Source organism: Lolium perenne, chromosome 3 (genome assembly GCF_019359855.2).
Source record: "Lolium perenne isolate Kyuss_39 chromosome 3, Kyuss_2.0, whole genome shotgun sequence".
NCBI classification, from domain to species: Eukaryota; Viridiplantae; Streptophyta; class Magnoliopsida; order Poales; family Poaceae; genus Lolium; species Lolium perenne.
The window spans coordinates 143,421,775-143,446,909 of NC_067246.2; the positions used below are offsets into that span (position 1 = coordinate 143,421,775).

The 25,135-nt window shown below is 47.3% G+C and overlaps 1 protein-coding gene and 1 long non-coding RNA gene across 4 annotated transcripts; both read left to right on the forward strand.

Moving 5' to 3' along the window:
* The first annotated feature begins 1,723 nt into the window (after positions 1-1,723).
* LOC127327079 (uncharacterized) lies at positions 1,724-4,368 on the forward strand. Of its 2 annotated transcripts, XR_007868343.1 has the most exons (5): positions 1,725-1,888; positions 1,982-2,244; positions 2,405-3,000; positions 3,675-3,798; positions 3,902-4,368. It is a non-coding gene; the product is annotated as an uncharacterized lncRNA (long non-coding RNA). The 2 variants fall into 2 exon arrangements; XR_007868342.1 differs by having other exon boundaries at positions 1,724-1,888; positions 2,405-3,798.
* A 9,234-nt stretch (positions 4,369-13,602) lies between these two features.
* On the forward strand, positions 13,603-23,095 carry LOC127327011 (uncharacterized). Of its 2 annotated transcripts, none has more exons than XR_011754126.1 (3): positions 13,603-13,694; positions 21,576-21,638; positions 22,841-23,095. XR_011754126.1 is itself a non-coding variant. In XM_051353788.2 (3 exons), exons 1-3 carry the CDS (start codon positions 16,528-16,530, stop codon positions 22,888-22,890), a joined length of 303 nt encoding a protein of 100 aa, XP_051209748.1. In that variant the 5' UTR covers positions 16,409-16,527; the 3' UTR covers positions 22,891-23,095. The 2 variants fall into 2 exon arrangements, 1 of the variants encoding a protein (XP_051209748.1); XM_051353788.2 differs by lacking the exon at positions 13,603-13,694 and adding an exon at positions 16,409-16,717.
* Positions 23,096-25,135: the final 2,040 nt, after the last annotated feature.

A 25,135-nucleotide genomic window follows, 5' to 3' on the forward strand; every position in this document is an offset into this window, starting at 1 on the left:
CCAGATATGGATGTCTCCTAGCCCCCACCCCCCTGATCTCGATCTTGGCTACTCTTTGGGCCGGTTCCGGTGGAGGATCGATCCTGCATTGTCGTCTCCTTTCCCTGTCGGCCTTGCCTTTTGGTCGTTGGTACGGTTTGGAGCGGTGGCTTCCAGGTTTCCGGTGGGTCACGTGGGGGATGCTGGATCGGCATGAATAAAGGTGGTGGTCCGCGGATCTCTCTTGCGCCAAGACAAAGATTTTCTTATGCATGTCCGTCTGTATTTGGCTGGATGTTGAGTTCCGGAAGGCTTCGCTAGCAAATGTAATAGTACTCGTGCCTGGAGTTTGCTGGTTTTGGGAGGTATTCGGTGTGCGCACCTATGCATTTATTCCGATCGTTTGGTTCTGGAGGTAGCGACGAGAAGTTCTGTTCTGTGTTGCCAGCAGATGACATTCTAATCCATGATGTATTAGAGATGGAGAATTTCTTGAATGCCGAAATGAAGAACTAGCAGTGGAGGATCGAGTCGTGGTGTTATTGAGGATTTGCTTGGTATTCTGGATGTTGTAACAATAGTATGCAAGTGTGGGCAGCAAGTGGAGGATCGAGTCGTGGTGTTATTGAGGATTTGCTTGGTATTCTGGATGTTGTAACAATAGTATGCAAGTGGGGGCAGCAACGGTAGGTGAAGTTCAATGTCTTATCTTTTAAGGTGAAAATTCAAGGTCTTGCCTTAATTTGTTGTGTCTGACAATGATCTTGTTAAAGATATTATTTTAAGAGTGTGTCTGGCCGCGAGCCCGTTTGGAAGCGATTTGATGGTCCCACCTCCCCGCAGTACGTGCCGCCAGCCACACCACCACAGTACGCGCAACCGCCGCAGTACGCGTCGCCGCAGCCGCAGCCGCCGGAGGCTTGGAGGTCCCTCAACTAGAGGCGTTCCTGGAGGCCTGGAGGTCCCTCATCTTCCGATGAAGAAGATAGCGGCGCAACAAACTAGGGTTTAGATTTTAGTTTTAAACTATATAAATTATGTTTGAATTAATGAAACTTAATTATGTTTGAATTAATGAAACTTCTATCAAATTTTCTTGCGCTTTTTAAACTTCATGTCAAATTATTTGTTTTGTGTGAGCGGGCTAAATAGCCAGCGGATAGATAGGTCGCGCCGCTATGCGCACCATCTTGATCGGCCGAACTACGAGACGCATTTTATTGGTGAACCGATCCAAATAGATAAAAACGGATTAGGCTAGCCATAGTGCTAGTATCATAGCTAGTATCATGCACATTGGTCCCATAAAAATGCTGATGTGGCAGCTAATTAAGGAGGAAAGAGGAGATTAGAGTAACATAGCGCATGTCACGAGAAAAGTTAATGCCAAACAAATCTTATGCACAAATTTGCATTGAGATTCTAAAAAGCAATAAATATAGCATCACTATGATACTACTTCATGATACTAACCACTATAGAGATAGTATCATACACAAGTATCATATGCATGATACTTACCACTGGGATGGGCATTTCTGCTCCCGAGCTCATCTGAGCCCTTTTTGTGGACCGTCCAACTTGCCTGGGGATCTGTGCCATCGGGCCTGACGTTGGCAGGTGCGACGGCCAGCTCATGTAGAAACAATTATGTACGTAGTTTTCATCGGGATACGGTATCACGTGGACTGACGGACCTGGGCGACGGCAGTTACGCTATACTGGTGGTACATGTCTGAGTTTTCCTGTGTTAGTGGTACAGAAACCTGGATGGTTAGGTGGCGATTACTCTGGTCAGCGAAGTGAGAGAGCATCTCCGTGGGAAGAAGAGGCGGCGGAAGAAGCGATTTGCAGGTCCGGATGGAAAGGAGAGGAAGCAGATGGATTTCCCCCTAGATCCGATTGCCGGGTATGTTGATATGGCTTCCCTGAGTAGCACTGCATACGATTTTTGTGAATATTGGTACATCCAGTGTAGCTTATCCTTTGATTCCTACGGCAGAGCGCCGGTGCACGAGGGTGCCGGCGAGAACTTTGAGCCCTTATTTCTCGATACGGAGGGGATAGTGCAGCCCGCGGACGGCGAGGTGTCCGCTGTGGTGGCGGAGTAGTTGCAGCAGCAGAATCGGCGCTGGGGCTACAGCAGGGTGTTCTGTAGGTTGGAGGAGATGGAGTTCAGTCAGGCAGTTCAGGGGGCAGCGGGAACAAAGAATCAACACAGTCCGTAGTGCGCCCAGATCCGAAAGCTCCTGGGTGGTCGAAAAGGTAAATCAGAGCCTAACCAATTTGTGAGCTGTAGGAACCGCATGTAGTGACACTACAGAAATGCTGTGGGCAAAGATTTAGGAGAAAAAATCGGTGTATTTTATGTACGTGATGCAGTGGGTTTCACTTGACAGTGTACATTCCGATTAATTATTTGCAGGCTTAGGGTGGGCAAAGCACCACTTGAAAGGGCACCTTGTCCAGGGAGAATGGGCGCGCTCGAGCATACAGTGAGAGATTTTGCCGAGAACCCATCAGAGAATGTCATAAAGGTAAAACTTGGGATGAGCTTCAACTCGCTTAATGAAGCATATGATTTCTACAATCTGTATTCTTGGGAGAATGGGCGCGCTCGAGCAGACATTGAGAGATTTTGCCGAGAACCCGTCGGAGAATGTCATAAAGGTAGAACTTGGGATGAGCTTCGACTCGCTTAACGAAGCATATGATTTCTATCATCTGTATTCTTGAGAGAATGGTTTTGGTATATGGTATGGCAAGAGCCATCTGAATGTTGTGAGGGCAAAGTGTATGCAAGAGATAGTCTGCGGTTGTTCGGTGAGATAACTGTAATTTCATTGTTGACAGGTTACTGTTGGTAGTGGTTTTGATGTCATGCTAAACCTGGTAACACGAGTTACATGTTTCAGGGGGAAGCCGGAGAAAGATCATACAAGGTCGTGCAGGTGTGAGTGCCCCGCCTTGATTGGTTTGCTCAGGACTGGAGACAATGGGTGTTTCATCGCGGAGCACTGGGTATCACACAACCACTCTTTTTCTCGAACTTGTGGGGTGAAAGTGCACTGGCCATCGCACAAGCATATAGACATGTACACCAAAAACCTAGTGAAGCAGCTTAAGGAAAATAACATAGACATAGGCAAGGTGTATGCAATAGTGGGTAGTTTCTTTGGGGGGTATGGAGAATGTTCCTTTCACAAAGAAATCACTAAAAACATTGTGTGGTAAGATAAGTCGAGATCAGGCTGAACGATGACGTACACAAAACTATGCAAGTATTTTCCGAGATGGCAACGAAAGATCCTGAGTTCACGTTTCGAGTACAGACAGACGGCGAAAGCCGCATCAAGAACCTCATGTGGGCGAACAAATATTTTGGTGATGTACTGACCTTCGACACGACATACAAAACGAATTTGTATGACATGCCATTTGGTTTGTTCGTCGGGGTTAATAATCACTTCCATAGTATCATATTAGCTGGTGTGATGGTTAGGGATGAGCAGGTCGAGAGCTTCAGGTGGGTATTCACAGAATTTATAGCCATGATGGGAGGCTGTGCTCTGCGGATAATCCTGACAGGGTTTTTTTTTAACCCAAAGTGGAGTATAAATGTGAAAATGTTTTTGTCAATGGAAAATGATGTTGACATATGTTGTGATGATTTCCTATGGAACTCTGAAATGCAGATCAGTGTAGAGCCATGGAGGTCGCCATAAAGAAAGTAATGCCTTGGCACAACACACAGGTGAGTTCATCAAGAGGATGATGACTTTCGAGCATCTTGCGTACAAGCTGCAATGGATGAAGAAGGTATGTTACTTGGTGAAAACTGTTAGTTGAGCTATTTGATATAATTACATTTTCTTGATGGAACCTTATGACATCGGAATTAAAACCTGGTACTTTTTTGTAGCTGATGCTCCCGTTCTACCACCAGGATAGCTACAGCCTGTATGTGCTGGACACCGATCAGAAGCATGTCCTCATCATGGACCCAACAGAGTCGAGTTCTCCACTGATCGATCTGAATCGTAAACATGAAGTGCTGGCAGTCAGAATTGTGAAGAACTTGAGGAAATGCTTAAATGCAGTTTTCAATGACTAGCAAGTGCCAGGCGGCCTGTGAAACTTCGAATACAACCTGGATCGAAAAAGCGCTGGCGCTATTTGGGGCGTGTCGGTGTAAGCCCATTTTCGATGACGGCCCCCAAAACGCTATCGGGGCCGCTATGGGGGGCGCCGGTGGAGATGCTCTTAGGGCAAGACATTTGATAAGTTGAAATGCATGCATTTTATTTTTATGGAAAGACACATACATGTACCACAATGTTTTCTTCTATGTGATGCAAACAAGTACTGTAAGAGTGATATTCGCATACAGTCAGGGTGTGTATATTGCATGACTCACCATAACGGGATGAACACGTGAACACGAGATGAGGTAGAATCCGAGATGGGGAAAGGAAACGGGGAGAAGCGATGAGAGCCGACAGGTGCTGGTTTTTAGGTTAACAGCGGATGGCTTCCAGAATAAATGACCGCTCCGTGTGTGCCTAAGGTACATAATCTACTGCGAGCGGTACCTTCCATCAACCTAATTCTGAACCAGTTACGGACGCCCATTTCTGTTGGGAACTGCTAACGGCGAGGTGGGCCATGGAACAGCAGACGTTCGATTAAAATATAGGCATACGAACTAGCATACGGAGCGATACTGCCGATCTCAACGAGCTCATCTGAGCTCGGGTTCAGAATGACATTTTCGCTATGATCAGCCTTATTTATCACCAGGTCGGCCCGCCGAAGGGTCACCGAGCTAGTTTCTCGAGGAAACATGCTGGAAACCACTTGTAAGTATATATGTACGCACGTATATCTAGGACAAGAGACCAAGCGGCTAGCTAGTGTCTCCATGTCCACATATCGTATGGTAGCCTAGCGTCGAACACGTTGCTATCCATGTGTCATGATGCATGCCTTCCATGCGCGTACTGTGGCTGAATATATACGCCATCCACAAGCCACAACACACGGAAGCTAGAGAATACCTACTCAGAACGCAGCACAGCAGCAGCAACAAATACTACAACATCAAACACTATGACGGTCCTCTTGCTGCATGCCTTGGTGTTGCTGCTGGCAACTACGGCTATGGCGACGGCTTCGGACTACGGCAACGCGGGCGGCAACGCCACCTCGGGTCCCTTCCTATGTAACGGCGGAGGATGCCAGCCACCGTCGCAGCCGCAGCCGCTGCCTATCTACGGAGGGCCCCCACCTTCGCCGTCGACACCGGCCTCCCCGGGCACGAAGGCGCCGTGCCCGCCGGTGCCAGTCGTTTGCTGCGGCGGCCAGAACACGCCCCAGCAGCCGTACTACCAACCACCTCCTACCGGTTACCTACCCTACTACAACAGCTCGGCTTCGCCTTCGGTTCTACGGCCTGCTGCCGTTTGTTATTACCTGACCGCACTATGTCTCGCATGGTGGGCAAGGGTGTAGTCGCTGGGTACACTTAGAACTTTCAGGACTCATCATAATGTGTAATAAATATATATACTATACTTTCCCTAAAAAAATGCAACTAAACTTGGAGTTAACTAAGAGATCCTAGATCTTTGGCAACTTTCTGTCAGGTTACTTGTCTTCGTGGCTGTTCATTGCCTATAGGCTATAGCGGTTAGCATTAGGAAGTAAGTTATGGAACTGTCAATCGGTGATGTTTTTGCCCTGTTTAAAAGCCATCGACCTCGAATGGTCGAATCTTTGAGAACTCAAAACATGCACTCTAGAATGATCTGGTCATCTAGTTTGTTAGTAAATAGAGTTTGTCAGCTTGTTCCTAGAGTGATTCTAGGAGATTAGTTAGTAGCTTAGTGCATGTTATTAGAACTACAGTAATAATACATCATTACGGAAACGTTAAACATGTGTGTTGATCATGCATTAAATCACGAGTAAATTTTATTTTTTACCCCTTATTTTGTCATTTGTGACAATGATTGCCCCATTTAGTAGAAAGTTATCCACTTTACCCCATTTAGCGAAATGTGTGCCAATTCTTACCCTATTTAAATATTTTACACTGTTCTATTCAGTGAGATTCAATTGTCATAGCAATATATCTTTTCGCATCTCATGCCGTTTGTTTTTTCTTGACATATTTTATCACTAGCGATTTCCCTTCCTAATACCCACCTGGCTCTGTTGCGTCCTCTTCCAGCGGCGGGCACGAATCATCTATAGTACTGATGTTACTGTGCCGGTATAGTAATGAACTTGATCAGCCCGCCAGTTGCATCCAACGACCTATAGAGCTATCTAGTCTCGCATACTCCCATCTAAACGTATTTGTCCAAGTACTTCCAGCGAGATCAATGTCTTCTTCCTCCCATGTGCATCAGGTGGCAGTGCCGCACTACCTATATACATCTGCGCGCATCAGATAGCTGCTTGACCGGTGAGTTGATCGAAGGATTCGATTACTGCGAGGAATAGCCTGTCAATCGGCCTTGGAACGCCGACTAGGGACCTAATAGCAGTGAATGTTCCGCAGTGTCAAGGTCTGTCATAGATGCCATGCACGCCGTGCTCTGTCTGATGTTCAGCAGAATGACCCGTCATTGACCTGGCGTTTGGCGCGGACGTTGACGTACTCTGCCGTGCCATATGCCGCGCCATCGGATGATTGTCCCTTGTCAGAGCGCGCGAGATGGAGTTCATAGTGACGGTGGGTTCATGCATTCACGGCAATGACACAAGTTTCACTAAATGAGGTAAGAGTTGGCACAAATTTCACAAAATGGGGTAAAGCAGAAGAATTTTTACTAAATGAGGTAATTACTGTCACAAATGACAAACTAAGGAGTAAAAAATGGAATTTACTCTTAAATCACCTAATGCATGTTTAGGTAGTGCCCGCTCGATGAAGGCATGGTGTAGCCTACAGCCCATTTGGTCACCTCAATCGATTTTTTTACTATTGCGTCAGTGGGAAGAAACCACCTGCGCGTCCGAGACGGGCCACGAACCAGTCCCGTGGAGATTTGGGTTCTGCTCGTTTGGTAAGTCAGTTTTCAGTCCTAGTATGAGTCCAGAACATCGCTCCTATTCTTTGGTTGCAACCCAAAATCCCTTTTTCCCTTCAGTGGTGAGGCTACCAGTGATCAATGCATAAGCAAAAACATAATGGAATCACAGGCAAACTTAGTAGTGATCATAGACGGTACTAGTTCAGGATACACCATTGTTCAGACACAATCATAGTCCAGAACACGACACGAACAACAAGCAGACACCATTAGACACTAGAGACGACATGGTAGCAGCGACATAGTACCAGGTAAGTTTCGGACATGATCTTCAAAGACAACACACTTTGTGGCATCACCATGGTACGAGCACCTGGTCATCACCTTAGTGCAGGTGTGGTCGAAGATGACCACACCAAAGGAGGACACCTTCTTGAAGGTGAGGAACTGGCCTACCTTGAGCTGATGGGTGGTGGCGAAGCCCGCACACCCCTGGTTGATGAATGCGGCATCGACTTCTCTCATTGTAGTCATCCTCCAGTGTCATCTTGTGTTGCTGCGGATGACGATGTTGGAAGGGATTTCCCCAAACCACTTGACGAAAGCTTCAGGGATCAGGAGCTGGCCGAAGGTGGGCTTGAAGACGATGCGCAGGAACTGGTCTGGCCCTACCTCGTTCTGGAAGTGGTCGACGTTAGTCGGCCTTCCACGATGCTTCTTCGACGGTCCCTCGTCAGGAACCTCAGCAGTTGACCCAAGCATGACCTTCTCAGTCTTCCACAAGAACACATGCCATTAGAGGTGTGGGTGCTCACAAGTATAGATGAAAACGGACATGGTGAGGCCTCATACATTGGCTCACACGGAAGCTCAAGGGACCGCCCTCAAACTAAGTCTAGTGTGCAAGTAATGTGACACACACGACTAAGTTTGAGGGCAACACCTTGACTTCCATTGTGCCTTCGTTGAATAACATGCCAATGCAGAAGTGAAGAAGCATACAAGGCATCATACATTGGGCCAGAAGGCAAGCATAGGGAGTGGCCACAATTAAGTGTAGTGTGCAACAGTCGTTGCACACATGACTAAGTTTGAGGCCACCACCTAGCCTTCCATGGTGTCATATTTGAATCATTGGCCAACACAGAAGAAAACCAAAAGAGGCCTCATACATTTGGTCACACGGCAGGCAAAGAGATTGCCCCAAATTAAGTCTAGCGTGCAAGAAAAGTGGCACACACGACTGAGTTTGAAGGCAGCACATTGCCTTCCATTGTGCCATTGCTGAATCATTGGTCAATGCACTAGACAAACCAAAAAGAGGCCTCATATATAGGGTCATACGGCAGGCAAAGGAACTGTCCGCAAACTAAGTCTAGTATGCCAGTAATATGGCACACACATCTAAGTTTGAGGGCAACACCTTGCCTTCCGTTGTGCCATTGTTGAATCATTGGCCAATGCACAAGACAAACCAAAAGGAGGCCTCATATATTGGATCACACGACATGAAGAGGGACCGTCCACAAACTAAGTCTAGTGTGCAAGGAATATGGCACACATAAATTAGTTTGAGGGCAACACCTTGCCTTCTGTTGTGCCATTGTTTAATCATTGGCCAATGCAAAACTGAAGAAGCAGAAAATGCAAAGCAAGGTATCATAGACCTCATAATATGAGGACATATGGAGGAGGTGTTTGATCAGAATATAGGTTCTGATCAATCATCTCCTCATACTATGATCCCTAGTTATAATCATCGGCCTATTTCAATCAGAAACAACACAAGTAGCAGTTCAAATACATTACATTACGAGTGACACTTAGGGTACAATACAAATTCTACTTAGGGTACATTACAAATTCTCCTCAGCCATTCACAGAATCTCCTACACTACATCTACAACACATTTATCACTCATCACAAATAGCCCTGATCCTCTTGAGCTTATCCTTGATTGCAAAGCTCACTTGGAGAAGATCATATATGTCATACTATAGCGTTCTCTTTTCAGCTTCAAAAGCCTTTCTTTCTGCCTCACATTCCTGTTTGTTAACCCTCATCACTTGTGCTTGTGTTTTCTGCAGATTCTTGAGCAGAACAACCTCGTTCTTCAAGTCCTCTATCTCCCCTTGCGTCTGAACAAACTAGCACGAATCAACTTAATCTTTCGCACAACAATCACAACATGCTAAACCCCAGCACGAAAACCCTTCCCCTCTTTGCATGCACAATAAAATCTAGCAGTTTGACCAATCCTCAGTCCGATCTACAAAGGATCTGCCGCGATTGGAGATTACACTAACAGATCTAAGCAAATCACGACAGGGAACACCAAGAACTCAATATGAACAACAAGCAATCGCGATGAACACCTAGCAAACGTTTATCCAAACCCTATCCTAATGGAAACCCTAGCAGATCTAATCTGGATGTCGTCGCAAAATTCTCAAGCATGGCCTGTTTGGGCACAACGAGTACGAAGGTAAGAGGAAGAGGACCTTAACGCCATTGTTCCGTTCGAGGATGAGGTCGAGTTCGGGGCCGAACTCAAGATGTCGGTGAACACCGCGGTTTAGGTTGCGGCCGATGTCGTGATGCTTCGCGCTGTCGTCTACTCCTCCGGTCCCGGTGCTCCTCCTTGCGGCGGTGCGGCGGATTTGTTGGCGGTAGAGGAACCACCTTGGTGATGTGACAATTTGGGGGTGGGGGTGAGAGTGAGGTCGCGAGTGAGACGAAGGAGAGGGGGCGGTGAGGCTAGTTATGGCGCGTGTTCCCGAAGGGACGCGGTGTTTCCGTCTTCCTTCCCCACACGTGCAACCTTCTCGTGACAACGGGCCTGGCTCCACAAAAACTACCATTCCGGGCGATCCTCCACGGTCTGTCCCGGAGGTGCTTCAAAACCTGGTTCGTGCAACAACGCGATGGTCAGCAGGCAACCAAACGACTTGTTTCCCTTCTCAGCCCATGCAAAAAGGCCCCTACAAGCTACCAAACGCGCCCATATTGCTTGGTCGAAGAAAGTTTGCAAAGACGTTGTTAGAACTGCCCTTTTGGTGGCCGGGGGTCGTTAGTATTCTAGTCCCTTTGGCTCTCTTTATAGGCATCTCCAACGAAGCGACGCAAATCATGTTCATTTGTGTCGCCCCGTGGACACGAAAATAGTGCATTTTTTACTGCGCGTCCGTCCCGCTTGGGGTGCCTCCAGCGGGCCGACGCATTTGGCCCACGGACATGAATTCGGATGTTCAAACAGAAAAATAAACATGTTTAAAGTATTCAATTATTACGTTCAAATATTTGAAAGTCTGCATAAAAATGAGGTGATATTGACGACTATGCAATGTCTTCATGGCCAGCCAATACCCAATGATGCTCAATCATATCCTTCTATAGGCGTTTGGACATGTTCTCGTCAGTGACTTCAACATTCATAAGCAGATACTGCAGCCAGGTTGATGCCCCAGGGATTGGCGCAACCAGCTCACCCTAGAAATCCCATATGTGCTCATTGCGGCCATCAGGACGCTCGTCCTCAACGATCATGTTATGCATGATCACGCAACAGGTCATCACCTCATGCATGGTATTTAGCGATCATGTTCTTGCCGTGTGACAGGCAATTGCCCACCTAGCTTGGAGCACACCAAATCCCTGCTCCACATCTTTCTTGGTAGCTTCTTGCATCTGACCTCTTCGTTTTTCCATGTTTGGATCACGGACAGTTTTCACCGGTGTGGCCCAGTTAAGATAGATGCCATCAACAAGATGATATGACTTGTCATATTCATTTACATTGACCTCGTAGCTCACCTGATGAGATTTGCCTTGCCCAAATGACTTGACGCAAGCCAATGCGCTGCTAAGGCGCCTGGCAATTGAAACATCGTTTTAGTGTAGTGCAGGGGCCTATTGAAAATCGGAGAGCGGTGCAACACATTGATATCATTGTTTGAACCGGCCAGGCCAAAGAATGAATGCCAAATTCATAAATCTTGAGATATCACAGCTTCAAAAATGATAGTGCGTCCCCCCGCATGGCTGTTGTACTGACACTGCCATCCAAATGGACAGATCTTCCACTCCCGGTGCATGCAATCTATGCTGCCAATCATGCATGGGAACCATCTAGATTCGTTGATAGACAACAACCGCCTTGTGTCCCCAACTGTCGGCTCCTCAAGTAATATTCTCCGAACATGGCAATCATATACGGCTCGGCAAAACCGGTACATAGCCTCAAGGTAGGCGCTCTCACCAATTCGAAGAAAGTCATCGAATATATCAGCAGCCATTTCATACGCTAGCATGCGAATAGATGCATAACATTTTTGGTAGGAGGTGAAGCCTAGCGCACCTGTGGCATCGGGCCTACATTGGAAGTATGTGTCGGCTCTAATGCCCCGCTGAATGACCATGAATAGGTCCCTTGACATCCTGTTCCGAAGCCGAAACAATTTTCTCGGAACACCGGATCGGTGCGGTCGAAGTAGTCCTTGTGGAGTCGGAGGTGCCCTTCCACTCTGTTGAGCGGCAAGTTTTTTTTATCAGCCCTTCACAGAGCCTCGGTGCATCGGCGTCTAGCTGGCATTGTGCTCGTGGAGGATGAAGGCCGCAGCAGAAGCCATCTTCTGCATCGTCTGGTCGGACTCGTCGTCGGAAGATGAGTCAATGACCTCACCGCTGAACTTTTCAAGCAACTTCCACATGTCCATCTGCGTGGGTAGCAACCGCGGATCAATGGTCGCCCACAATAGCGCCCAAAAAATGAATTAGAAACCTACTGGTGCAATATATTGACCGAACATGTCCTGGGCGGCGAGGCCGGCCGGCGCAACCCGGCAGATGTTTCGCCCCCAAAGACGTGATAGATGCAGCCAAGAACCTATGCCGACTCCGATCCTGTTCTTTGGCGCGGCGAGGCCCGAATAGACGGTGTGTACTACAGCCGTGCGGCGGGTTGGGGTTGGGGTGGCGACGTCGCACTAGGGCAGCAAATAAGAGGAATACGAAATAAATCCGCGCGGTTCATTTCGTTGTCCCTGACCGGCGGGACCGAGTTAGAATACAAATACGAGGACACTCAGCGCACTTGCGCAGAAGAGTTCGCAAAGACGCTGTAACATCCCAACCTTGTGTTTATAAATAAATGAGTATTCATGAGCATTGCATGCATATAGTTTGAATTTGAGCAAAATTTGCATCTCCATTTTCTATTATGCAAATCCTTCTCTAATTATTTGTCTCAAATTCTCTCAAGATTCTATAAAATAAACTCATGGTTTTGTTGTTCTCAATATGACCATGTGAGTTTTGAAGTATCTCTAGAAATTTGAGTTTTCAAACTCTATTCAAAATTCAGTTTTGAGTTTGGTTTAGAATAGGAAAAGAAAACCAGAAAAAAATGAAGGGAGAAGCCTCTTCTCCCTCTCCTTGGGCGCAGCCCATCTTCTTTCCCCCTTCCCTTCTCTCTGGCTCGGCCCAATTCGGCAGAGCGCAGCCCAAAGCAGCCCAGCAGAAAACCCAGGGGGTTTTCTGCAAAATCGTCTTCTTCCCCGTAGCTCCAAGCTGCTGCCTGGCAGCAGCCCGGCCGCTCGATGCGCCGGCCGGCCAGGATCGATGCCGCCGCTCCCGGTGGCCTACAAGTACCTCCGCCGGCCGCGCCCTGGAACCCTAGCCCCAGTCTCCCCCTTCGCCGCTCTCTCCCGCGCCCCCCCAGACCTAACCCTAACCCTCACAGAGACGGCCGGCCGCCGTTCGATTCGCCGCCGGCGAGGCCCCCCGGCCATCGCCGACCACTGCACGAGCTCCGCGGTGAGCCCCCGAGCCTCCCTGTGCCCTCGCCTCGCCCTCTCTCCCTCCGTAGCTCGCCCGCGACGAGGACCCGACCCCGCCGCCGCGGCACCTCGCCGGAGGCCCTGCTCCGGCGGGCAATCCACGGCCGCGCCGCCTCCTTTAGGTCGCCCGCGACGCGCGGAGTCGACCGCGCCCTTGTGCGCGTCCTCCCGCCCACGGGAGCCTCCGATTGGAGGTCAACCCGAGCTCCATCTGCGGGCAATGGCCGCGCTGACGTCATGCTGACGTCAGCGTGACGTCATTAATCATTTTCTATTTTCTGTTTTTCTAGTAATTAATTTCTGTAATTTCTGTAAATAGAAAAATAATGACATGTGGGTCCCCTGGTCAGAATTTTAATAATTTAGGAAATATTTAGAAAATAATAAAATTATGACATGTGGGTCCAACTTTATTATTATTTATATAATTTTCAGAAATTGATTTAAAATGAATTAAATCCTGGAAATTCATAAGTAATTCATTTTAAATCAGAAAAATATAAAATTATATATCAAAATGATCAGAAAAACATTTCCTAATTGTTTATCCATGTTTCATACATCTTTGAACCAATTAAATGTGGACCCTTAATGAAACCCTAAATCGAACCCTCTCTTATGTCGGGATCGATGCCGAACCCCTCTAAATTTCGTCGATGCACCTAGGGTTAACCGAATCCCTTTAATATGACATGTCATCATATTGTATGTGCATTGCATTATACCATGTCTTGATTGTGCTCTTCCTTTCCGGTATTTGGTTCTTCTCGATAGGGACCGAACGCGAGCCTGAGATCAACGCCCCCGAAGAGCAGCACCAGAACAACGAGGGACAAGGCAAGCCCTAACCTGGTTCATATATGGTTTCGAAATGCTTTTACTTCTGGTTCTTACATATTGCATCCGCTTCAAATATGTTTTATCGGCAGTTGTAGATACCCTATGTGTGCGTATTCCATCCTTGTAGCCCAGAGTTCCTGATCCACCGCTCCCAGCAAAACTAGGTCTGAGCTTGTTCGCATCGCTAGAGCCGTATATGTGTTATGCTTAGCCATGCTTAGCTATTGAAGTCTGATCCATCCGGTTGATGAATCAGAGCTACGAATGAACCTAGTTTGATAGGATGACGTGGTAAGATCAGTGATGATGTTAATAAACATGCTAAAGGCTTGGATGGGCCGCCACATGGGGATGTGGTGATTTGACTCGTTCTCGCCGATACTAGGACCTGAGTTCTCGCCTTCGGAACCAAGGCGAGCGTATACCCACACGGGGCCCATGGGAACCCCTTGGCCCGAACTTACCTAGCTTACCCATGAGTCAATTAGTTTGCGAGTTCCATTTGCCATACGCATGGGGGAAAGGTGGAAAAGGTTTTCAAAGTGCATCATACAGGGCGTGGCCGGGGTGAAGGATGCTAGAGGCATTGAACTGGATCCCCTGCACACAATGACCGGGACCGCCTCGAAGAATGGCTACCTACGATGACGGAGCTCCCCAGTTAGTTTGACTCATGGGATAGGCGAAGTAAGGGAAAGGTTTTGGTCGACCACCCTCTGCCGGCACACCAAGGAAGTGTGTTAATCTAGTGGCACTAAGAGTCGGTCGGCGCGTGTGGGTAAAGTTGTACACCCCTGCAGGGTAAATCTTTTCGAAAAGCCGTGTCCACGGTTATGGACGACTTGGTGATGGATTATGTGATCATAGACAACTTGAACCTAATCGTAAAACTTGATGTCAATGTGTGATAAGGATCCCTTCTCAGGGTGTCGAGGGGGTGATCCTAGGTGATAGGTTCAGGTGATGATGAAGATTCGGTGGATTCAACATGATGATCTTGAAGCTAGAGTTGATATCGCTCGCTTACCCCTTTTTGAAAATGGTCTGAATAGACGAGCTTCTGCTCCCTCCTGTTTACAAAGGAAAACTGGCTTTCCGCAAAATAAGCTCCACATAAAGCCTCGCATACCCGCTTTGCTAACAGGTTGTACTAAGTCTTGCTGAGTCCCTGTACTCAGCCTTGCATGCTTTGTTTTAGAGGAAGTTCTTCCAACTGATGGTGGCTTCTACCTCGACGTCGACGAGTAGATCGGAGTTCCTCAGGCGGCAGCCTGAGACTTATGGGCTGGGACGTCGCCTTATGTTATGGCCTCTTAGGCCTTTTGCAGTCTTGTTATCTAGATAACATAATTTGCTTTCCGTTGCTTGTTGAATTGTGGTCAGTGACCTCTGCGTGTAATAAATTTGGATCTTAACTCTGCTAAGAGTTGTAATATATTTGCTTTGAGTCGTAGAGTCACTGTTGTGTTACCGATTCTCACCCTGTAGGCCCTAGAGATCTAGGTTAGGCTTATGCCAGATGTGATATCTGGGTTTGTCTAGCCCCGACCTCCGGGGTCGCGACAGGTTTTGGTATCAGAGCAGGACTGCCTATAGGAAACCCTTTCAACTGGTCGATGTTGAGTCTAGTAGTTGTGAAAACTATTTGAAAGCTAAAATTATTTGCAAAAGCATCTGAATAGGATTATTTTTACTCCTTACCTGGTGTCATTCTAATGCTGAGTCATCTTACCTTGTTTTGATTGAAAAAGGTTTTACCTCTACCCTGTTATTTCCAAACTTATAGGATCTACGGGTTTGGGTTGTTTTCTCTAAAAAGTACTCCGTACTTGGTTGCTTAGCTCAGTGTTCCTAAAGTTACCTCAGTTGATATGAATCTTGTTCCTTCCATTCAGTGAATGTTATCATTCCGTTGAATCCTTTCCAAGGAATCTGTTTCTCATGGTCTTTGTCTTTCTCTTCAGGATGGCTGGTCGTGGTCGTGGTCGTAACCGACGTGGACAAAACAATGCTGAACAGGAACTGCCGCCACCTCCCACAATGGCGCAGGTTCTTAACAACATTGAGACCAACCGCCTAAGGAATGAACAACTTCTGGAGCGTGTAGCTCAAAACACCGAGCGTCGTCCCGACAACTGTGTCACACTTGGGGACTTCATCCGTGCACTGCCTCCTGTCTTCACCCACCCCCAAGGAGCCTCTTGATGCTGATGATTGGCTTCGCACCATCGAGCGCAAGTTCAACGCTCTTCATGTTCCACCAGGTGAACGCGTGAACTTTGCCACCTACCAGTTAGAGGGTGCCGCTGGTTCTTGGTGGGAAGGTTTTCTGGCTCTTCAAGCGCCAGGACATGATGTTACCTGGGAGGAGTTTGTCACAGCTTTCCGTGCAGCCTATATCCCCAAGACTGTCATGGACATCAAAAGGAGGGAATTCCTGGACTTTTCTCAGGGCAAGCTGGATGTGGAGACATATGGACGTGAGTTCACTCAGCTGTCTCGCTATGCACCCCGTGATGTGGTTGATGATGCTGATAAGCAAGATCTGTTCTGCAAGGGACTTAACCCCGAGCTTCGTTATGAGATGCTGCCTTTCACCTTCCAGTCATTCCAAGACCTGCATAACCGTGCTCTTCTGATGGAGAACGGAAGAAAGGATATGGAAAAATCTAAGAAGCGTGAAGAAGGTGATTCTCGTGTGTCTTCCTCTCACAACAAGAAGCGCCGAGTCTGGATCCCTTACAGTGCTGTACCTCGTGCTCCCTATGCACCAAGGTCTTCTGGCAATAACTCTAAGCCACCCTCTGGTGGCTCAAGCTATCATCCTGCCATGGGTACTGTGCCTAATGGTGCCTGCTACTCTTGTGGTCAGCCTGGCCACTACTCAAAGGAGTGCCCCCATAAGCCAGCTGGTCATGGATATTCTCAGCCCAAGAAGGATGACAAATATTCCTCTGGTCGTGCCCGTCTGACCCATGTCTCTGCTGATGAGGCTGAAGAGGATCCAAGCGTCCTAATGGGTACGCTCTATATAAACTCAATCCTAGCTACAGTTCTGTTTGATTCCGGAGCATCGCATACATTCATATCTCAAGAGTTTGCACAAAAGCATGATATACCCTTCAAGACAATGCCCTCCCCTCTAGAGATCACAACTCCCGGGTCTCGTTGGCAAACCATTTGGATTACCCGTGAGGTCATAATCAGTATAGGGCATCTGTTGTTCCCCACCTCTCTCATTGCCCTCAAGTCAACTGACATTGATGTCATCTTGGGCATGGATTGGCTAGTAAAGCATAAGGCTGTCATTGATTGTTCAGCCAGGTCTATTGTGCTGACCGATCTTTCTGGCAAAAGTATTCTATACTGGGCTCCATCCGCAATACCTCCATCGGCAAGGTTTACCCCTGAAGCCGAGTTGTATGCCGTTGAAGCCCTGCCTAAACCAGAAATCTCCGATGTTTGGGTGGTCCGTGACTTTCCAGATGTCTTCCCTGAGGAGTTACCTGGCATGCCACCTGATCGAAGGGTGGACTTTATCATTGAGTTGGTTCCCGGAACTGCCCCTGTTTCTCGAAGACCATATCGTATGCCTCCGGAAGAGTTGGTTGAACTGAAGAAGCAGTTAGAGGAGTTGGAAGAGAAGAAGTTCATGCAACCCAGTACTTCTTCCTGGGGTTGCCCTGCCCTCTTTGTCAAGAAGAGAGATACCAACATTCCGCGACTGGTTGTTGATTACCGTCCGCTCAACGCAGTGACAATCAAGAACAAATACCCTCTTCCTATAATCAATGATCTTTTTGATCAGTTGTCCGGTGCCACAGTCTTCTCAAAGATGGATTTGAGATCAGGGTACCATCAAATCAAAATCCGCAAGGAGGACATTCCAAAGACAGCGTTCACAACTCGTTATGGTCTTTACGAGTACACTGTCATGTCCTTTGGCCTTACAAATGCTCCAGCCACTTTTATGCGGCTCATGAACTCTGTTTTCATGGAGTATCTTGACAAGTTCGTCGTGGTCTACATCGACGATATTCTGATCTACTCCAAAACTGAAGATGAACATGAGGAACATCTCCGTCTGGTGCTAACCAAACTTCGTGAGCATCGTCTCTACGCCAAATTCTCAAAATGTGAGTTCTGGTTAAAAGAGCTCATATTCCTTGGTCATGTTATCTCTGAAAAAGGTGTTGCAGTCATTCCAGATAAAGTTCAAGCCGTTCTTGACTGGAAGACACCTAAGTCAGCTAGGGAGGTTCGGAGTTTTCTCGGTCTGGCGGGTTATTACCGCCGATTCATTGAAAATTTCTCCAAGATTGCCAAGCCAATGACTGATCTTCTCAAGAAAGACAAGAAGTTCGAATGGTCCGAAAAGGCTGAAGAGAGTTTCCAGGTTTTGAAAACCAAGCTGACTACTGCTCCTGTGCTCGTCCTTCCGGACACAAGCAAAGACTTCGTTGTCTATTGCGATGCCTCTCTCCAAGGGCTCGGATGTGTGTTGATGCAAGAAGGTCATGTGGTGGCCTATGCCTCTCGACAGTTGAAACCACATGAGCTCAATTATCCTACTCATGATCTCGAGCTTGCAGCTGTGATCCATGCTCTTAAGCAATGGCGACCTTACCTTTATGGTAATCGTTGCGAGTTGTACTCGGATCATCAAAGTCTGAAGTATATTTTCACCCAGCCGGATCTAAATCTCAGACAGAGAAGATGGCTGGAAGTCATCAAGGATTATGACTTGGGTCTCAACTATAAGCCCGGCAAAGCCAATGTCGTTGCTGATGCGCTAAGTCGGAAGTCCTATTGCAACAATCTTATGGTTAAGCAAGCGCAACCTTCTCTCTATGAGGAACTTGCAAAACTCAACCTTGAGATTGTTCCTAGTGGATACCTTGCTAATCTAGAGGTGAAGCCCTCTCTTCAAGACCAGATCAATAAGGTTCAGAAGCAAGATTCTGGCATTACCGAGATCAAGAAGAACATTGCTAGCGGAGTTGCTAAATGTTTCTCCATTGATGATCAAGGTACCGTTTATTTCGGTAAGCGTCTTGTCGTGCCGGATAAATCGGATCTCAAAGAGCTAATCCTTAAAGAAGCTCATGAATCACCCCTCTCCATCCATCCTGGTGGTACCAAGATGTATCGGGATCTCCGCCAAAGATTCTGGTGGTCCGGGATGAAGCAAGAGATCGCTAAGTTTGTTGCTGAATGCGACATTTGTCATCGCGTAAAAGCTGAACATCAAAGACCTGCTGGCACTCTCCAACCTCTATCAATTCTAGAGTGGAAATGGGATGAAATTGGCATGGATTTCATTACCGGTCTCCCCAAGACCAAAAATGGAAGAGATGCTATATGGGTAGTCATTGATCGTCTATCCAAGGTTGCTCACTTCCTTCCTATCTGAGAAGACATAAAAGCTAGTCAACTAGCAGATCTATATATCTCACGGATAGTCACTCTTCATGGTGTTCCTAAGAAGATCGTCTCTGATCGTGGAAGTCTTTTCACCTCAAAGTTCTGGTCTAGCTTTCAACAAGCTATGGGAACTCGTCTTTCCTTCAGCATAGCCTATCATCCTCAAACCGGTGGTCAAACCGAGAGAGTGAATCAAATTCTTGAAGACATGCTCAGGGCATGTGTTATATCCTTCGGTAAAGATTGGGAAAAGTGCCTTCCATTTGCCGAGTTCACCTATAACAACAGCTTCCAAGCTAGCTTGGGCATGGCACCTTTTGAAGCTTTGTATGGCAGAAGGTGTAGAACTCCTTTGAACTGGTCCGAAACTGGAGAAAGAAAGTTCTTTGGACCAGATATAATCAACGAAGCAGAAGATCAAGTTCGCATCATTCGCGAGCGTCTGAAAACTGCTCAGTCACGTCAAAAGAGCTACTATGATCGCCATCATCAAGAAGTGAAGTATGAAATTGGTGATCAAGCTTATCTTCGGGTCACTCCTCTCAAGGGTGTCCGTCGCTTCGGTATCAAAGGCAAACTAGCTCCTCGCTATGTTGGTCCTTTCCACGTCCTTGCCAAGCGTGGTAATGTTTCCTACAAGTTGGAGTTACCTTCCAATTTTCCTGAAGTTCATGATGTCTTCCATGTGTCCCAACTCAAGCGTTGCTTCAAAGATCCTATCCGTGGTGTTGATCACGAGACCCTTGACCTTCAAGAGGATCTAACATATCGAGAACATCCTGTTCGTATCCTTGATGAAGCCGAGCGTAAAACTCGACGTCAGAGCATCAAGTTCCTGAAAGTTCAATGGTCTAATCATTCTGAGCAAGAAGCAACCTGGGAACGAGAAGATCGTTTACGATCTGAGTACCCTTCCTTCTTTTCTAAAATCTAGGAATCTCGAGGACGAGATTCTTGTAAGGGGGGTAGAGTTGTAACATCCCAACCTTGTGTTTATAAATAAATGAGTATTCATGAGCATTGCATGCATATAGTTTGAATTTGAGCAAAATTTGCATCTCCATTTTCTATTATGCAAATCCTTCTCTAATTATTTGTCGCAAATTCTCTCAAGATTCTATAAAATAAACTCATGGTTTTGTTGTTCTCAATATGACCATGTGAGTTTTGAAGTATCTCTAGAAATTTGAGTTTTCAAACTCTATTCAAAATTCAGTTTTGAGTTTGGTTTAGAATAGGAAAAGAAAACCAGAAAAAAATGAAGGGAGAAGCCTCTTCTCCCTCTCCTTGGGCGCAGCCCATCTTCTTTCCCCCTTCCCTTCTCTCTGGCTCGGCCCAATTCGGCAGAGCGCAGCCCAAAGCAGCCCAGCAGAAAACCCAGGGGGTTTTCTGCAAAATCGTCTTCTTCCCCGCAGCTCCAAGCTGCTGCCTGGCAGCAGCCCGGCCGCTCGATGCGCCGGACGGCCAGGATCGATGCCGCCGCTCCCGGTGGCCTACAAGTACCTCCGCCGGCCGCGCCCTGGAACCCTAGCCCCAGTCTCCCCCTTCGCCGCTCTCTCCCGCGCCCCCCAGACCTAACCCTAACCCTCACAGAGACGGCCGGCCGCCGTTCGATTCGCTGCCGGCGAGGCCCCCCGGCCATCGCCGACCACTGCACGAGCTCCGCGGTGAGCCCCCGAGCCTCCCTGTGCCCTCGCCTCGCCCTCTCTCCCTCCGTAGCTCGCCCGCGACGAGGACCCGACCCCGCCGCCGCAAAGACCTCGCCGGAGGCCCTGCTCCGGCGGGCAATCCACGGCCGCGCCGCCTCCTTTAGGTCGCCCGCGACGCGCGGAGTCGACCGCGCCCTTGTGCGCGTCCTCCCGCCCACGGGAGCCTCCGATAGGAGGTCAACCCGAGCTCCATCTGCGGGCAATGGCCGCGCTGACGTCATGCTGACATCAGCGTGACGTCATTAATCATTTTCTATTTTCTGTTTTTCCAGTAATTAATTTCTGTAATTTCTGTAAATAGAAAAATAATGACATGTGGGTCCCCTGGTCAGAATTTTAATAATTTAGGAAATAATAAAATTATGACATGTGGGTCCAACTTTATTATTATTTATATAATTTTCAGAAATTGATTTAAAATGAATTAAATCCTGGAAATTCATAAGTAATTCATTTTAAATCAGAAAAATATAAAATTATATATCAAAATGATCAGAAAAACATTTCCTAATTGTTTATCCATGTTTCATACATCTTTGAACCAATTAAATGTGGACCCTTAATGAAACCCTAAATCGAACCCTCTCTTATGTCGGGATCGATGCCGAACCCCTCTAAATTCCGTCGATGCACCTAGGGTTAACCGAATCCCTTTAATATGACATGTCATCATATTGTATGTGCATTGCATTATACCATGTCTTGATTGTGCTCTTCCTTTCCGGTATTTGGTTCTTCTCGATAGGGACCGAACGCGAGCCTGAGATCAACGCCCCCGAAGAGCAGCACCAGAACAACGAGGGACAAGGCAAGCCCTAACCTGGTTCATATATGGTTTCGAAATGCTTTTACTTTTGGTTCTTACATATTGCATCCGCTTCAAATATGTTTTATCGGCAGTTGTAGATACCCTATGTGTGCGTATTCCATCCTTGTAGCCCAGAGTTCCTGATCCACCGCTCCCAGCAAAACTAGGTCTGAGCTTGTTCGCATCGCTAGAGCCATATATGTGTTATGCTTAGCCATGCTTAGCTATTGAAGTCTGATCCATCCGGTTGATGAATCAGAGCTACGAATGAACCTAGTTTGATAGGATGACGTGGTAAGATTAGTGATGATGTTAATAAACATGCTAAAGGCTTGGATGGGCCGCCACATGGGGATGTGGTGATTTGACTCGTTCTCGCCGATACTAGGACCTGAGTTCTCGCCTTCGGAACCAAGACTGAGCGTACAGCCACACGGGGCCCATGGGAACCCCTTGGCCCGAACTTACCTAGCTTACCCATGAGTCAATTAGTTTGCGAGTTCCATTTGCCATACGCATGGGGGAAAGGTGGAAAAGGTTTTCAGAGTGCATCATACAAGGCGTGGCCGGGGTGAAGGATGCTGGAGGCATTGAACTGGATCCCCTGCACACAATGACCGGGACCGCCTCGAAGAATGGCTACCTACGATGACGGAGCTCCCCAGTTAGTTTGACTCATGGGATAGGCGAAGTAAGGGAAAGGTTTTGGTCGACCACCCTCTGCCGGCACACCAAGGAAGTGTGTTAATCTAGTGGCACTAAGAGTCGGTCGGCGCGTGTGGGTAAAGTTGTACACCCCTGCAGGGTAAATCTTTTCGAAAAGCCGTGTCCACGGTTATGGACGACTTGGTGATGGATTCTGTGATCATAGACAACTTGAACCTAATCGTAAAACTTGATGTCAATGTGTGATAAGGATCCCTTCTCAGGGTGTCGAGGGGGTGATCCTAGGTGATAGGTTCAGGTGATGATGAAGATTCGGTGGATTCAACATGATGATCTTGAAGCTAGAGTTGATATCGCTCGCTTACCCCTTTTTGAAAATGGTCTGAATAGACGAGCTTCTGCTCCCTCCTGTTTACAAAGGAAAACTGGCTTTCCGCAAAATAAGCTCCACATAAAGTCTCGCATACCCGCTTTGCTAACAGGTTGTACTAAGTCTTGCTGAGTCCCTGTACTCAGCCTTGCATGCTTTGTTTCAGAGGAAGTTCTTCCAACTGATGGTGGCTTCTACCTCGACGTCGACGAGTAGATCGGAGTTCCTCAGGCGGCAGCCTGAGACTTATGGGCTGGGACGTCGCCTTATGTTATGGCCTCTTAGGCCTTTTGCAGTCTTGTTATCTAGATAACATAATTTGCTTTCCGTTGCTTGTTGAATTGTGGTCAGTGACCTCTGCGTGTAATAAATTTGGATCTTAACTCTGCTAAGAGTTGTAATATATTTGCTTTGAGTCGTAGAGTCACTGTTGTGTTACCGATTCTCACCCTGTAGGCCCTAGAGATCTAGGTTAGGCTTATGCCAGATGTGATATCTGGGTTTGTCTAGCCCCGACCTCCGGGGCCGCGACAGACGCATCCAAACCGCATATTTGGGTCGCGTTTGCGTCTCCGCGGACAGCCCGAACACTATGCGTCGGGCCGTGGGCCTAGGTGTAGTTTCATTTTTTGATCGCGCAGTGCAAATAGTTGGTCTCCGCATCCATTTACGTTGGTCCGTTTGAGGTGTCCTTAGAATCGGATGGTTAAAAATATGTAATATTTTTTCGTATGTGTGTGGCAATGTCTTCCCAAGAGGATTTTCTCATTTATCTATACATATACCTACTAATAAAGGAATTAAGATTTCTCCTCAAAATTTTCATCTATTATGGAATTGCCGTTGTTATTCTGTCAAATTTACAGGACATATCACCGCTTATGAAAAACGGTTCGCACAAAGGTTTCAGTTTTAAGTAAGTCCGATGCTCCGTCTGTTGCTCGGAGTCTGGAACAAGCTCGCTAGCGAGCGATCTCACCATCAACGGGTCCAACAGCCCAAACTAGGAAGGCCTGGCCCAGCTTCATCTCTCCACAAATTCAGTCATTAATTCGCTTCGTCCGGTTAGTGTCCCCCGGCCACGATTTGTCTACGGCCGCTGGAGTTGCGCGTGTGTGCGCTCCAAGCTTTGCTGCTAGAATATATTGTATTTGGAACTTTTCTTATTCGTCAAAGATACCTAGCTCACAGCTCAACAGAAAAAACTAACTTAGGTTTGTTTGTGTTTTTGAATCTAGCTCATGTTTAATTTTCTATACACTTTTAATTTTTAATTTATGTTAATTTGTAATATGCAGATTATACTTGATTTTTGTTGCGCCGGTCTCAAACTCTCAATCAACGGCACCACCATCCCGTCGTTGCCGATCTATCGCCTTAATATACTGGAGACAAGGTCTTGAACGTGGCTCTTTATCATCATCAACTAACTCGCTCCACCTCGACTCGTCTTCATCGGTGAGTCATTAATCAACCATTCTCACAAGCTTTTGTATCCATGAATCACGCGAGTTGTTGGTTAGGTGGAGTAGATGTTGCGCGACCACAAGCGCAACAAGGGCTATGTCTGCTTCCTCAACCAAAGGAAGATGGTGGTGACTGCTCCCAACTCGGAGTGCGAGCATAGTGTCATGGTGGCAACACTTACGCAGATTATCACCTCCGGGCGGCTATGATCGGTGGTGCAACCGTCCCACAAAAATCTTGCACACATCCAGATTTATTCCATGCTGATGCAATGGATGCAACTTTTTTTTGGACTGATTTATCCTCCCCAAAAATCACATATAACGCACCACAACTCGTTTTAAACACGCAAGAATAGGTCTTCTTCCCCAATCTCTAGCACCTATCGCCGCTGCAACACACTCCATCCCTACCTCATGCTGCAGATTCAAGATGACCCGAGACTCACGAGTAAGGTCTGTGGCCACGAGGAGGAGCGTGTTGTCTGGTTGCCGCGAGTGAGAGACGAGGGAGAGAGTTGCGCAATGCCAGGTGACGTAAGCAACTCGAGGTGGTCGAGCATGTGCGGGAAAGAGGGAGGTGGGCCAGAATAGGATGCCGATGTTCAGTTCACGACAGCCAAGATGGGCGACATCAAGGCTCCTAGGTGAGGGGAAGATGGTAGACCAATCTATAGATGTATATGAACAAATTCACGTTTGATTAGGGATGCCACGTCTGTGAAGTGTAGTCTGTGAAGTGTACCGTAGATGCAATCTACAGTTACCAATCTACATGATCTCTCATATACCGTGTCCGTTCAATGCAGTCTGGATGGTTATTATAGATGTGTGTAGCAGTTCCCATCTGCGGTACCTTCCGTACATATTGACTGTTCAATTTAATCTAGATGGTTGGTTTGGTCAAAGGGGCACGTGATCTAAGCGGTGCGCTGCCACGTCCCAAGATTCTCTCCTTCTACCGCTTTGTCGATAGGCCACATGAACCGGCGAAT